Source organism: Salvelinus alpinus, chromosome 33 (assembly GCF_045679555.1).
Source record: "Salvelinus alpinus chromosome 33, SLU_Salpinus.1, whole genome shotgun sequence".
Classification (NCBI taxonomy): domain Eukaryota; kingdom Metazoa; phylum Chordata; class Actinopteri; order Salmoniformes; family Salmonidae; genus Salvelinus; species Salvelinus alpinus.
Window position 1 is genome coordinate 21,640,215 of NC_092118.1, and position 12,263 is coordinate 21,652,477.

Here is a 12,263-nt window from a genome sequence, read left to right on the forward strand (position 1 = left end):
TGTGCTCGGTCCTCCTTTTCCAATCATCTCCTTAGTCTTGGTTACGTTGAGGCATACGTTGTTGTACTGGCACCACCCAGCCAGGTCTCTGACCTCCTCCCTATTGGCTGTCTCGTCGTTGTCGGTGATCAGGCCTACCACTGTTGAGTCGTCTGCAAACTTAATGGTGTTGGAGTTGTGCCTGGCCACGCAGTTGTGGGTGAACAGGGAGTACAGGAGGGGACTGAGCACGCACTCCTGAGGGGCTCCAGTTTTGAGGATCAGCGTGGCAGATGTGTTGCTACCTACCCTCACCACCTGGGGGCAATCCGTCAGGAAGTCCAGGATCCAGTTGCAGAAGGAGGTGTTTAGTCCCAGGGTCCTTAGCTTAGTGATGAGCTTTGAGGGTACTATGGTGTTGAACGCTGAGCTGTAGTCAATGAATAGCATTCTCACGTAGGTGTGCCTTTTGTCTAGGGGGAAAGGGCAGTGTGGAGTGCAGTAGAGATTGCGTCATCTGTGGATCTGTTTGGGCGGTATGCAAATTGGAGTGGGTCTAGGGTTTCTGGGATAATGGTGTTGTGAGCCATTACCAGCCTTTCAAAGCACTTCATGGGTACGGATGTGAGTGCTATGGGTGTGTAGTCATTTAGGCAGGTTGCCTTAGTGTTCTTGGGCACTACGGTGGTCTGCTTGAAACATGTTGATATTACAGACTCAATCAGGGACATGTTGAAAATGTCAGTGAAGACACCTGCCAGTTGGTCAGCACATGCCCGGAGCACACGTCCTGGTAATCCGTCTGGCCCCGCAGCCTTGTGAATGTTGACCTGTTTAAAGGTCTTACTCACGTCAGCTACGGAGAGCGTCATCACACAGTCGTCCGGAACAGCTGATACTCCCATGCATGCCTTAGTGTTGCTTGCCTCGAAGCGAGCATAGAAGTGATTTAGCTCATCTGGTAGGCTCGTGTCACTGGGCAGCTCGCGGCTGTGCTTCCCTTTGTAGTCTGTAATAGTTTGCAAGCCCTGCCACATAAGACGATCGTCGGAGCCGGTGTAGTACGATTCAATCTTAGCGCTTTGCCTGTTTGATGGTACGTCGGAGGGTATAGCAGGATTGTGCTTCAGTGTGTGAGGATCAATATATTGATAAAGACTATGAGTAGATGGAGAGATTCCAGTTGAGTCTGTCAGGCTGGATGCTGTGTAAATGCTATAGTCCGCTGACATTTACATCACTGTTCGACGCCTGTTCTCTTCAAACTGTACCTATACAACTAACATCTATATCTACAGCTGTATTGACCCACAACGTCTTCAGTTAGACACTGGAAGAATGCAGAGGGAGTTAAAATAAAGTTACTTTCTTCTGACTGAAAAATATGTATCTTCCTCTCAGTGTCTGAAGTTTTTAAGTTGACATTTCTAGTTCGATACACCAATATGTTCCATTGTTCTGTTTGTTTACCTTCTCATTTCGAATTGTATACCGAAACGCTATGAACACAGGCACATAATCAAACGTTTGTAACCGCTTTGAGATCTTAGAGACAACCTCAAACATGCCTTGATGTGCATGAAATCAGGTTGTGTTGGTGACAGCTGGAGGGAAAGAACATGAGGAGTGAGTAGAGCGTGAGACAGATGAGGATGGAAATAGGAATTGAAGTGAGCAAAGAAAGAGGATCGAGGCAACAAAAGTGGGAGAGATATAGCAGCCAAAGGAATGGAAGAAATGGAGAGAGATGATTGGATGAACAGACCTTTCGGGCGATGCGCTCCACTACTACCCTGGCCACGGGGATGATGGCGCCCCCCTCAGGGTCGTAGAAGGGGCTCTGAGGGTGGTCCAGGCTAGTCAGGGGGCGGATCTTCTCCTGAGGGACTGTGGGCTTGTTGGGAGACTGGAGGTCAGAACACACACACACACAAATGAAGAGTCAACATAGATACATGACTGTGCTTTTCATGTCAATATGTGTTCCATTGTAGTATTGAGGAACAGTGTCATGATATCAGTGATAAAATATGTATTTGCAGATAACCTTGAAAGGTTGCAATAGGTCTCTTCATGTGCAATATGGAGGTATACAACACATCTATAATATAGTCTCGTCCCAGCACAAATAACATACGACCTCCTAAGACTGGCAAACCTAGATTATACAAGTCACAAAGCCACATCCACTAAAACAACATGAATCCATAGATCTTGGTCAGGGACACTGTGAGTTATGGGGATATGTGGTGAAACTGTTAGTCTGCAGCAAACGTCTGCCAGCAGGGGTCTAACACAGCAAACACAGCCACAGGGCTTCTGAAGGCACACCACTGGAAAACAAGCCATCCACTAGTCTGAACATGAAGGGTTGACATGTAACTTCGTAAAAGTGCTGTTGTGTTATGGTGATCAAAATCTTTCACACCTGTGAACTTCTGATTCAATTAGAATGTACAGAATGTGGTTGCTACATCACTACATACATCCTACTATTTCACACCAGTGTAGAGCAGAGTCACACAGTGAGAGAGAACACCACAGGAGGTTACCAGGAGCTGTTTTAACAACTCCAAACGTCAACTGCAGGCTTCCTGAAACAACAGAGACCACTAAAATATATAGACACTGTTCAATAACAAAATACTCTCCAACCTCATTTCATAACTCTTGACCGGTTCTTCCACAACTTGTTCTTTCTTTCACCCAGGTACACTGTAAATATGTCTGAGGCTCCAGACATTTGATATGAGTAAGGTCATTGGTGGGGCGAGCCAAATCAAACAGGGGAGTAAGAGTTCAACAGGTTCGTCTGTGAACTCCCAGGGATCAGCCAAAGGTCTGTCTGTGAGCTCACACAGCACAGCACAGTCATAGACTCTCCTCAACCAGTCTGTCCATATGGAAAAATTATATATTGACATATATACAGAGTGTACAAAACATTAGGAACACCTGCTCTTCCATGACAGACTGACCAGGTGAATCTTGGTGAAAGCTATAGTACCTTATTGATGTCACTTGCTCAATCCACTTCAATCAGTTTAGATGAAGGGGAGGAGACAGGTTAAAGAAGGATTTTTAAGCCTTGAGACATGAATTGTGTATGTGTGCCATTCAGAAGGTAAATGGAAAAGACAAAATATTTAAGTGCCTTTGAACGGGGTATGGTAGTAGGTGCCTGCCGCACCGCTTTGAATGTGGCAGGAACTGCAATGCTGCTGGGTTTTTCACGCTCAACAGTGTCCCATGTGTATCAAGAATCGTCCACCACCCAAAGGACCTCCAGCCAACTTGACACATCATGATAATATGGTATCATGAGGTCCCTGGCAACTCCCAGCCCTATAAGACGTGTGATTCTATACAGTAGGTGGTGTGAGTGATGTCTGGGGCTTGCGCTCCAGGGTTATGGTTAGAATCACTGTGGTAGAGATAGTGTGAATATTAGAGCGTGTAGTTGTGACATTTTGAGGGGGTCACTGACCTCATAGGTGACCCCATTGTCAGTGCCTGCATCCCAGGGGATCATATCCTGGACAACCCTCTGGGCCCAACCACACTCCTTGGTGCAGAGGTCCTCTGCAGATAGTCCCACGTTCCAGTCAGGACTGGGCCCCAGCATGGTGAGGAAGGACATCAGGTGACGGATACGGTCCACTGAGAACTCAGCCGACGGGGCAGCACGACTGGAGGACAGAGAGAAGGGACTATTTTGAAGAAAGTCACAATTGCAATAATTGTGATATGTGATGTTTTACCTACCTTTAGTTGATCAATGCACCGATTGCAAGTCACTCTGGATAAAGGTGCCTGTTAAATGACTAAATATGAAAAGTTTAAGAGAGAAGAGAGAGTATAGAGCGAGAGAAAGAGAGAGAACAGAAATACTGACTGAAGTCCCTAAAAAGCATGAAAAAGCGAAAGAGGGATAGCAAGGAAAGGGAGATGAAGAACGAGGAAAGGATGATAGAAGCGGTACTTAAGTCCACAGAGATGTAGAGAAGTTTCTTTGCTGCCTCAGGCATGCCCTGCACATCCAGCTCACCCCCTACAACAGTTCAACACAGAGCTGCCAGCCAGAGGTAAAGAGTAATAAACACCCCTAAAGACTTTACTGGTGGCAGAGAGCCATGTATATATATATATGTGTGTGTGTGTGTGTGTGTGTGTGTGTGTGTGTGTGTGTGTGTGTGTGTGTGTGTGTGTGTGTGTTGTGATGAGAGATCACACACACACCCTAAGAGATGTTAGTTCACAGACAGTCACAAGCACAATAATGCACACGGCAGCACAAATGTCTGTTCAGAAATATTTTTTCCTAGTACCAAACCACAGCACTTCTAATGAACGTTTATCAGGGGTTGATAGATACCTCCCACCCTCCTACACCCTATCCCTCCTGCCACCCTGTCAATTACAAGTTGGCTTTGTGTTGGGTCCAATGTGGCTGTCAGAAATAAACCTAAGGCCTCCGAGACTGGCTGAGCTAAGCAAAGGGACGCGGTGACACGCGGTGAGAGGGAAGAGGGGATGGCTGGCAGCCTGCTGTGTGTTCCCAGAGGATTAGAGCTCTTACACATCCTTAGAGGTGATTATTACTGTGTATGGGAGTGCACGTCAGGACTGGATAGGACAGGGCTGGACAGAACTGGACAGGTCAGGGCTGAGGTGTGTGTGGTGATAGAAAATCTGATGGATTTACCGGCAGATGAAGAACAGAATAGTGACAGGAAAATAGCAGGAGGGATAATTGTTTCAGGTGACAATTGAGCTTCCGTACAGTCTTAGAAGGTGCTATGTAGAACCATACAGTAAATCATAACACCTTTCATTGAGGGCCATGTTATACCCTAACACAGTGTTGTTAGAAAACCCCTGCTTTACGGGCCACATCAGGCTTGCAAGTGGTAAAGAGTAATGTTGGCTTGCAAAGTGATGTTGGCTTGCAAAGTGATGTTGGCTTGCAAAGTGATGTTTGCATCACTTTGTTGGCTTGCAAAGTGATGTTCAATTCCTATTGGAATCCAGCCAGAGTTAGGATACCCAACAAGTGGATTTTTTTATCACCCGCAATTTGCATTGAGAATGACTGCCATGGTAGGGAAGATACTACCTCAATAATCTAAACTGGAACAACCATCTCAGTAATGGGTGCAATAAGTCAAATTATTAACAAATTGTTTTAGTTTACAAAAAATTTATGTTATTTATCTTTGTGTAGCATACCATTTATCAACCAATCAATGTCCATGCAAAAACACATTAAAAGAAACATTTCTGAAAATCACCATGCAATAGAGCATGTTGGGAAAATGATATACTCTACGGTTCTAAACTCGGTTCTAATCCTGTCTTTCAAAGATAATTAGTAAAAATCCAAATAACTTCACAGATCTTCATTGTAAAAGGTTTAAACACTGTTTCCCATGCTTGTTCAATGAACCATAAACAATTAATGAACATGCACCTGTGGAACGGTCGTTAAGACACTAACAGCTTACAGATGGTAGGCAATTAAGGTCACAGTTATGAAAACTTAGGACACTAAAGAGGCCTTTCTACTGACTCTGAAAAACACCAAAAGAAAGATGCCCAGGGTCCCTGCTTATCTGCGTGAACGTGCCTTAGGCATGCTGCAAGGAGGCATGAGAACTGCAGATGTGGCCAGGGCAATAAATTGCAATGTCCGTACTGTGATATGCCTACGACAGAGCTATAGGGAGACAGGATGGACAGCTGATCGTCCTCACAGTGGCAGACCACGTGCAACAACACCTGCACAGGATTGGTACATCCGAACATCACACCTGCGGGACAGGTACAGAATGGCAACAACTGCCCGAGTTACACCAGGAACGCACAATCCCTCCATCAGTGCTCAGACTGTCCGCAATAGGCTGAGAGAGGCTGAACTGAGGGCTTGTAGGTCTGTTGTAAGACAGGTCCTCACCAGACATCCCCGGCAACAATGTCGCCTATAGGCACAAACCCTCTGTCGCTGGAACAGACAGGACTGGAAAAAAGTGCTCTTCACTGACGAGTCACGGTTTTGTCTGACCAAGACAGAAATGTCAGTGTTCTGCCATGGCCAGCGAAGAGCCCAGATCTCAACTTTCAAATGTTTATCAAATGTTAATCTGTTCAAGTCTAAGTACAGTGAACATCACTGTCCATCACCTATTGGGACAGTTGGATAGATATCCTGTAATGGGTATACAGTATATCTGATTAGACTCTCTCTCTACTTCCCTTTTTTCCTTCTCTCTTCGGTGACTCTGACACTGTCCCTCCCTCCGTCTTTCCCACCACCCACATCCCCAGGAAACACGCTGTCTCTGAGTGACAAAGACAAACCCTTTAGCTCATTAAGAGCTGCGTTTTCATTGACAACCCTTTATTTCTCTGTTTCTGTCTGTCAGCACAGTGCTAATCAACTGGAAGCCTCAGAGAGCTGGGCTTGTCCTGCTGTCTTTAGAAAGGGTCTGATGAGACGTATAGGGTGCTTTAAAAAGACGAGGGACTCACTACTGGACATCATGGAGGTAACTGTAGCTGTCACAGGCACAGCCGTTCCTGTTCTGAGAGAGAGAGAGGTATGTGAGTGGGAGGGGGTCAGAGAGAGCAGAACAAAGAGAGGAAGATGGTGAGAAAGTGAGGGGTGTAGGCTGTCTTCTGTGGGGACTGTCTGAGTACATTAGGACTCTGGAGGGTGTGTGTGCATGCTTGCCTTCATGTCCAAATGTGTGTTTGAGAGAGGGAGGGCTCTGTACTGTGACAGTGGCAGAGAACACTGCCCAGCGACGAAGATTCCCACAGCAGATTGCTCTGTCTGTGTCACTAGGACATTGTGTGACACTGTTTTTGTGTGTGTGTCAAATTAAATGTTATTTGTCACATACACAGTTGGCAGCAGGTATAAAAGGTGCAGTGAAATACTTGCGTGCTCACCCCTCAACATGGCATTACAATATCAAACTATATTAATCAGAGGTCGATCAAAACTAACAAGTCATTGTGTGTGTGTGTGTGTGTGTGTGTGTGTGTGTGTGTGTGTGTGTGTGTGTGTGTGTGTGTGTGTGTGTGTGTGTGTGTGTGTGTGTGTGTGTGTGTGTGTGTGTGTGTGTGCATCATGTGAGTGTGCGTGTGTGTGTGCTTGTGTGTGCATCATGTGAGTGTGCATGTGTGTGTGTGTGTGCTTGTGTGTGCATCATGTGAGTGTGCATGTGTGTGTGTGTGTGCTTGTGTGTAAGGGTTCATATCTGGAGAGTCAGTGCAGATATTCTCTGAGGTGCAAATAGTCTCTAAGGTGCAGGTGTGTGTGTGTCTGTGCTTGTGTGTGTGTCTCTTCACGGTCCCCACTGTTCCATAAGGTGTATTTTTATCTGTTTAAAAAAAAATCTTATTCTACTGCTTGCATGGAATAGAGTTCCATGTAGCCATGGCTCTATGTAGTACTGTGCGCCTCCCATAGTTTGTTCTGGACTTGGGGATTGTGAAGAGACCTCTGGTTGCATATCTAGTTTAAACAGACACCTCGGTGCATTCAGCTTGTCAACACTTCTTACAAAAACAAGTAGTGATGAAGTCAATCTCTCCTCCACTTTGAGCCATGAGAGATGTACATACATATTATTAATGTTAGCTTTCTGTGTACATTTAATGGCCAGCAGTGCTGCCCTGTTCTGAGCCAATTGTATTTTTCCGAGGTCCCTCTCGTAGCACCTGACCATACGAGTGTGTGTGTGTGTGTGTGTGTGTGTGTGTGTGTGTGTGTGTGTGTGTGTGTGTGTGTGTGTGTGTGTGTGTGTGTGTGTGTGTGTGTGTGTGTGTGTGTGTGTGTGTGTGTGTGTGTGTGTGTGTGTGTGTGCGCATGTGTGTGTGTGCTCGGATGTGTGCATACGTGTGTACAGGTGGCAGGTGTATGCGTGAGATAGAGATATTCGCAGAGAAGCATTGAAGCGGATTATGTCAGGTTATCTAGAAGCGCAGGTAGACCAGTGGGACTGAGAGGGAACCTAGATGAAACCAGACATCCTCTCAAACGTGGTTCACCTATGAAGGACAGACAGACACAGACCTCAAATTCAAAGGGGAAAGCAGCTGCAGCGCCCCTGAGTCTCCAGTTTACTGTGTAAAATGTACTCCTCATCAATCCAGCTGGGGAGGGCAAAAGCAAACATGTCATTTAAAAGGACATTGTGAAAACGACAGGCAGGGAGAATTATGTGTTTACACGTCAATAAAACACGGCCAGAGTGAAGTAGGAGGAACGTGAACACAACACAAAGGAAATTGATTCCTTCCAAGTCCAGCCCGGCTAATCCCCTGGCGTGTATGCAAATGAGGCGGGCAGGGGGTAATTTCATCAGTGTGCCGCAGTGTTTTTAATTAGGCGAGCTTCCCTCAACGATAGGTCCAGCAAGCCTCGTAAATCTGTCTCCGTGATGACCATAATGCTGACCTTGGTGTGGCGGTGTGGAGCGGTTGGTTGGTTGGAGACGGCTCTGGTGGAATTCTATTCCTCCTTCCATTACTTTCTTTACCTCCCTCTCTCTCTTGACCACATCTCCTCTGTTGCTCTCTCTGTGTCCATCTTTCCCTATTTTGGCAAATTTCTCTCTCTCTCTCTCTCTCTCTCTCTCTCTCTCTCTCTCTCTCTCTCTCTCTCTCTCTCTCTCTCTCTCTCTCTCTCTCTCTCTCTCTCTCTCTCTCTCTCTCTCTCTCTCTCTCTCTCTCTCTCTCTCTCTCTCTCTCTCTCTCTCTCTCTCTCTCTCTCTCTCTCTCTCTCTCTCTCTCTCTCTCTCTCTCTCTCCCTCCCTCCCTCCCTCCCTTGAACATGTTATGAGTCTCAGGAGACAGACTGCTGTAGCTCTGCTGTGTGTAATAATGGCTGTCATATCTGCACCCCTCCGCTCACCCACCTCCCTCGCTCCCTCTCCACCCTCCTCAGACTCTCTCTCCCTTTCCTTTGCTCCAGCCACCACATCTCTCTCAAGATGACCACTTTAGTTCGTAATCAGTACAAGTGATCAATGTGGAACAAAGGCACCAGAAAGGAAGATGGATAGAGAGACAGGTAAAGAAAAACTTGGTTACATAAACACAGTGTATTCATTAATGTTCCAGGCCCATGATGATAGTTCTTCCAAACCCCTCCTAACCCAACACTGATCCCAGATATCCCTGAACCTGAAGCTCCATCTCTAAAGATCTGCCTTGGATCCTTAAGACATAATAAAGAGCTGGTTTTCTAACCACTGATAATTAATCAACGTCTATTTCTCTCTCTCTCTTGCTCTCTCTCTCTGTTTATTTTTTTCTCCCTCTTCCTTTTCTTCAAAGGCAGGGTAGGAGGGTTTGTTAATTGGCAGGCAGCTGTGTAGTATAGGTCAGCCTGATGTCTTGATACACAGGAGCCTGGAGGCCATTAACCTTGATGGAGAAAAACCCCTCCAGGAGTTCTATCAAGCATCATCAAAGCACACACCCTCTTAACCCACACACATACATACACATGTACACACAAGTGCAGTAACATAAGCCCCCTTCACTAATTCACACACACACACACAAACTTTATGAATCACATGTACAAAGACGTACAAACAACATTTATAAACATCTTCAAAAACATGTATGAACAAAAATCGCATGCAATCACAAAAGACTCATTTTAAAGAATAAAAAGAAACATCCTTCAATTGTAGGAGGAAAGTTCGCACTTAACCATTTCTGTACCCTACTTTCAAGGAAGAAAGCCTCATGTACAAACAGAATGTGTGCATTTCCACATCACACTACAAGCAAGAACCTCCATCTCCTTCACTCCTCTTCCCCTCCTCTCATCCTCCCTTTCCTACCACCCATCCCCTAAACCAGTTGATTTGATTTCCTCTGCATTTACACAACCACTTTATGATACAATTAATTTGCTGGCATAAAAACAAGATAGCGAGCTAATTACCCTCTGTGTATTTGATTGGCTCTGTCTCTAGCTGTGGCTGCCTTTGGAAGCTCTCTTTGGAGTCTCACATTGAGGATGCTTCTTTCTCTGCGCTACCTGGGCTAACTAGCGCCTTGTTTTTCTCCTAAATAAGAGATGAAATGAAGGTTTATGCATGCAGGAGTCTAAAGGAAGCCTATTTACACTGATCAGCTTGGTGCAGGTGGAGATGAGCTCACAGATTCAGGCCATATGCTTTTAATTGGCTCCATGGCACAGAGCAACAAGTTGAGTGCAGAACTTTGGATCAATGACTTGTGATACCTCATTTGTGTGCTTGGGAGGTAAGCGATGAGCGATGAAGAAGACCTTGCAGTGTGGTGTAACTCATGCATTTGTGAAAAGAGAGAAAACATGGAAGGAGTGAGAAGAAGGGTGAGTGTGGCATACAGAAAGGAGAGAGAAGAAGAAGAGTGAGGGTGGCATACAGAAAGGAGAGAGAAGAAGAAGAGTGAGGATGGCATACAGAAAGGAGGGAGAAGAAGCAGGGTGAGGGTGGCATATAGAAAGGAGAGAGAAGAAGGGTGAGGGTGGCATATAGAAAGTAGAGAGAAGAAGGGTGAGGGTGGCATATAGAAAGTAGAGAGAAGAAGGGTGAGGGTGGCATATAGAAAGTAGAGAGAAGAAGGGTGAGGGTGGCATATAGAAAGTAGAGAGAAGAAGGGTGAGGGTGGCATATAGAAAGGAGAGAGAAGAAGGGTGAGGGTGGCATATATAAAGGAGAGAGAAGAAGAAGAGTGAGGATGGTATATATAAAGGAGAGAGAAGAAGGGTGAGGGTGGCATACAGAAAGGAGAGAGAAGAAGAAGAGTGAGGATGGTATATATAAAGGAGAGAGAAGAATGGTGAGGGTGGCATACAGAAAGGAGAGAGAAGAAGAAGAGTGAGGATGGTATATATAAAGGAGAGAGAAGAAGGGTGAGGGTGGCATACAGAAAGGAGGGAGAAGAAGAAGGGTGAGGGTGGCATATATAAAGGAGAGAGAAGAAGGGTGAGGGTGGCATATATAAAGGAGAGAGAAGAAGGGTGAGGTAGGCATACAGAAAGGAGGGAGAAGAAGAAGGGTGAGGGTGGCATATACAAAGGAGAGAGAAGAAGAAGGGTGAGGGTGGCATATATAAAGGAGAGAGAAGAAGAAGGATGAGGGTGGCATACAGAAAGGAGAGAGAGGAAGTGGCAAAGGGTACTTTCTGCAGGATGGGTCAATCCCTCAATAGAAAGTGTGAGTGAGTTAGACAAAGAGAGAGTGAAAGAAACAGAGAGAGAGATGATAGAGGAGGTTGCTGTTGGACTACTCACACATTCAAGGGTTGCCAGGCAGGCCACTGAGCCTTCATTTTGATGACTGTCAGAACGTCATCACCCTGAGAGAGAGAGAGAGAGAGAGAGAGAGAGAGAGAGAGAGAGAGAGAGAGAGAGAGAGAGAGAGAGAGAGAGAGAGAGAGAGAGAGAGAGAGAGAGAGAGAGAGAGAAATTCACTTGTCGTCTGACAGATAGAGGCCCAGCCATATTCACCACATTACACTTACAGATGAGGGGAGAGAATGGATGAAGGTCAGTTTATTTCCCCCTCTTCCCTTTTTCTCTCTGAGACAGCGTGCGTCACTTCAGATGGAGCACCGGCATCACCACTTCATAAAACCTGCATAAATATTTAATCAGTAGCTCTGGACACCGCAGGGTTCTCTGTGTCACTGTCTGAGAGAGAGGGAATGTCTCTGTACTGGTCCCAGATCAGATAAAACACTCAATGCATAGAGCAGGATTTAACCCTAGACTGAACTCAGACCTGAGAGAGACACAGCTCCATCGACATCCAATCACAACAAAGGAGAAGCCTTGAGAGTTATGAGCAAATGTTTAATTAACATCAGGTTTTCCTTTCTACTAGATTGGCTTGTGAAATAATACTTCTCCTGTCCATATCATAGAAATGGGGTGTGGACATGAAAATATTATATCAAATCAAATTGTATTTATTATATGGCCTATATAATCGGTTTAATGTTCAACATTAAACATATCTCTTGGAAAACAGCATTATACATATTAAACACTCTGGCCCATTCCAAGTGGAAATCATATTTCTTAAGCGCAATTCACTTGGAGCACAATAGGATCACTGCGACTGCAAAAGACACAATTAAAAGTGTTTGAGCACCACACTGGCTCATTTGCGCCCAGACTTTTTCATTACGGCTGCGATTTATGACATCACACTGTGGCAGTAATGGCTCTTTGGCTGTGAATAGCTGGCTAGCAGCTGACTAGAACATTC

At 45.5% G+C, this 12,263-nt stretch overlaps 1 protein-coding gene across 2 annotated transcripts in view; it reads right to left on the reverse strand.

Moving 5' to 3' along the window:
- LOC139562836 (spondin-1-like) overlaps positions 1-12,263 on the reverse strand; it is a 161,384-nt gene that overhangs the window by 15,513 nt on the left and 133,608 nt on the right. The window contains exons 7-9 of one of the 2 annotated variants that reach the window (XM_071380958.1): positions 11,285-11,349; positions 3,467-3,668; positions 1,745-1,885 (exon numbers count right to left, since the gene is read on the reverse strand). In XM_071380958.1, the coding sequence (XP_071237059.1) occupies positions 1,745-1,885; positions 3,467-3,668; positions 11,285-11,349 (408 nt within the window). Of the gene's footprint in view, positions 1-1,744; positions 1,886-3,466; positions 3,690-11,284; positions 11,350-12,263 lie in introns of both variants that reach the window. The other variant, XM_071380957.1, reaches the window with a different exon arrangement.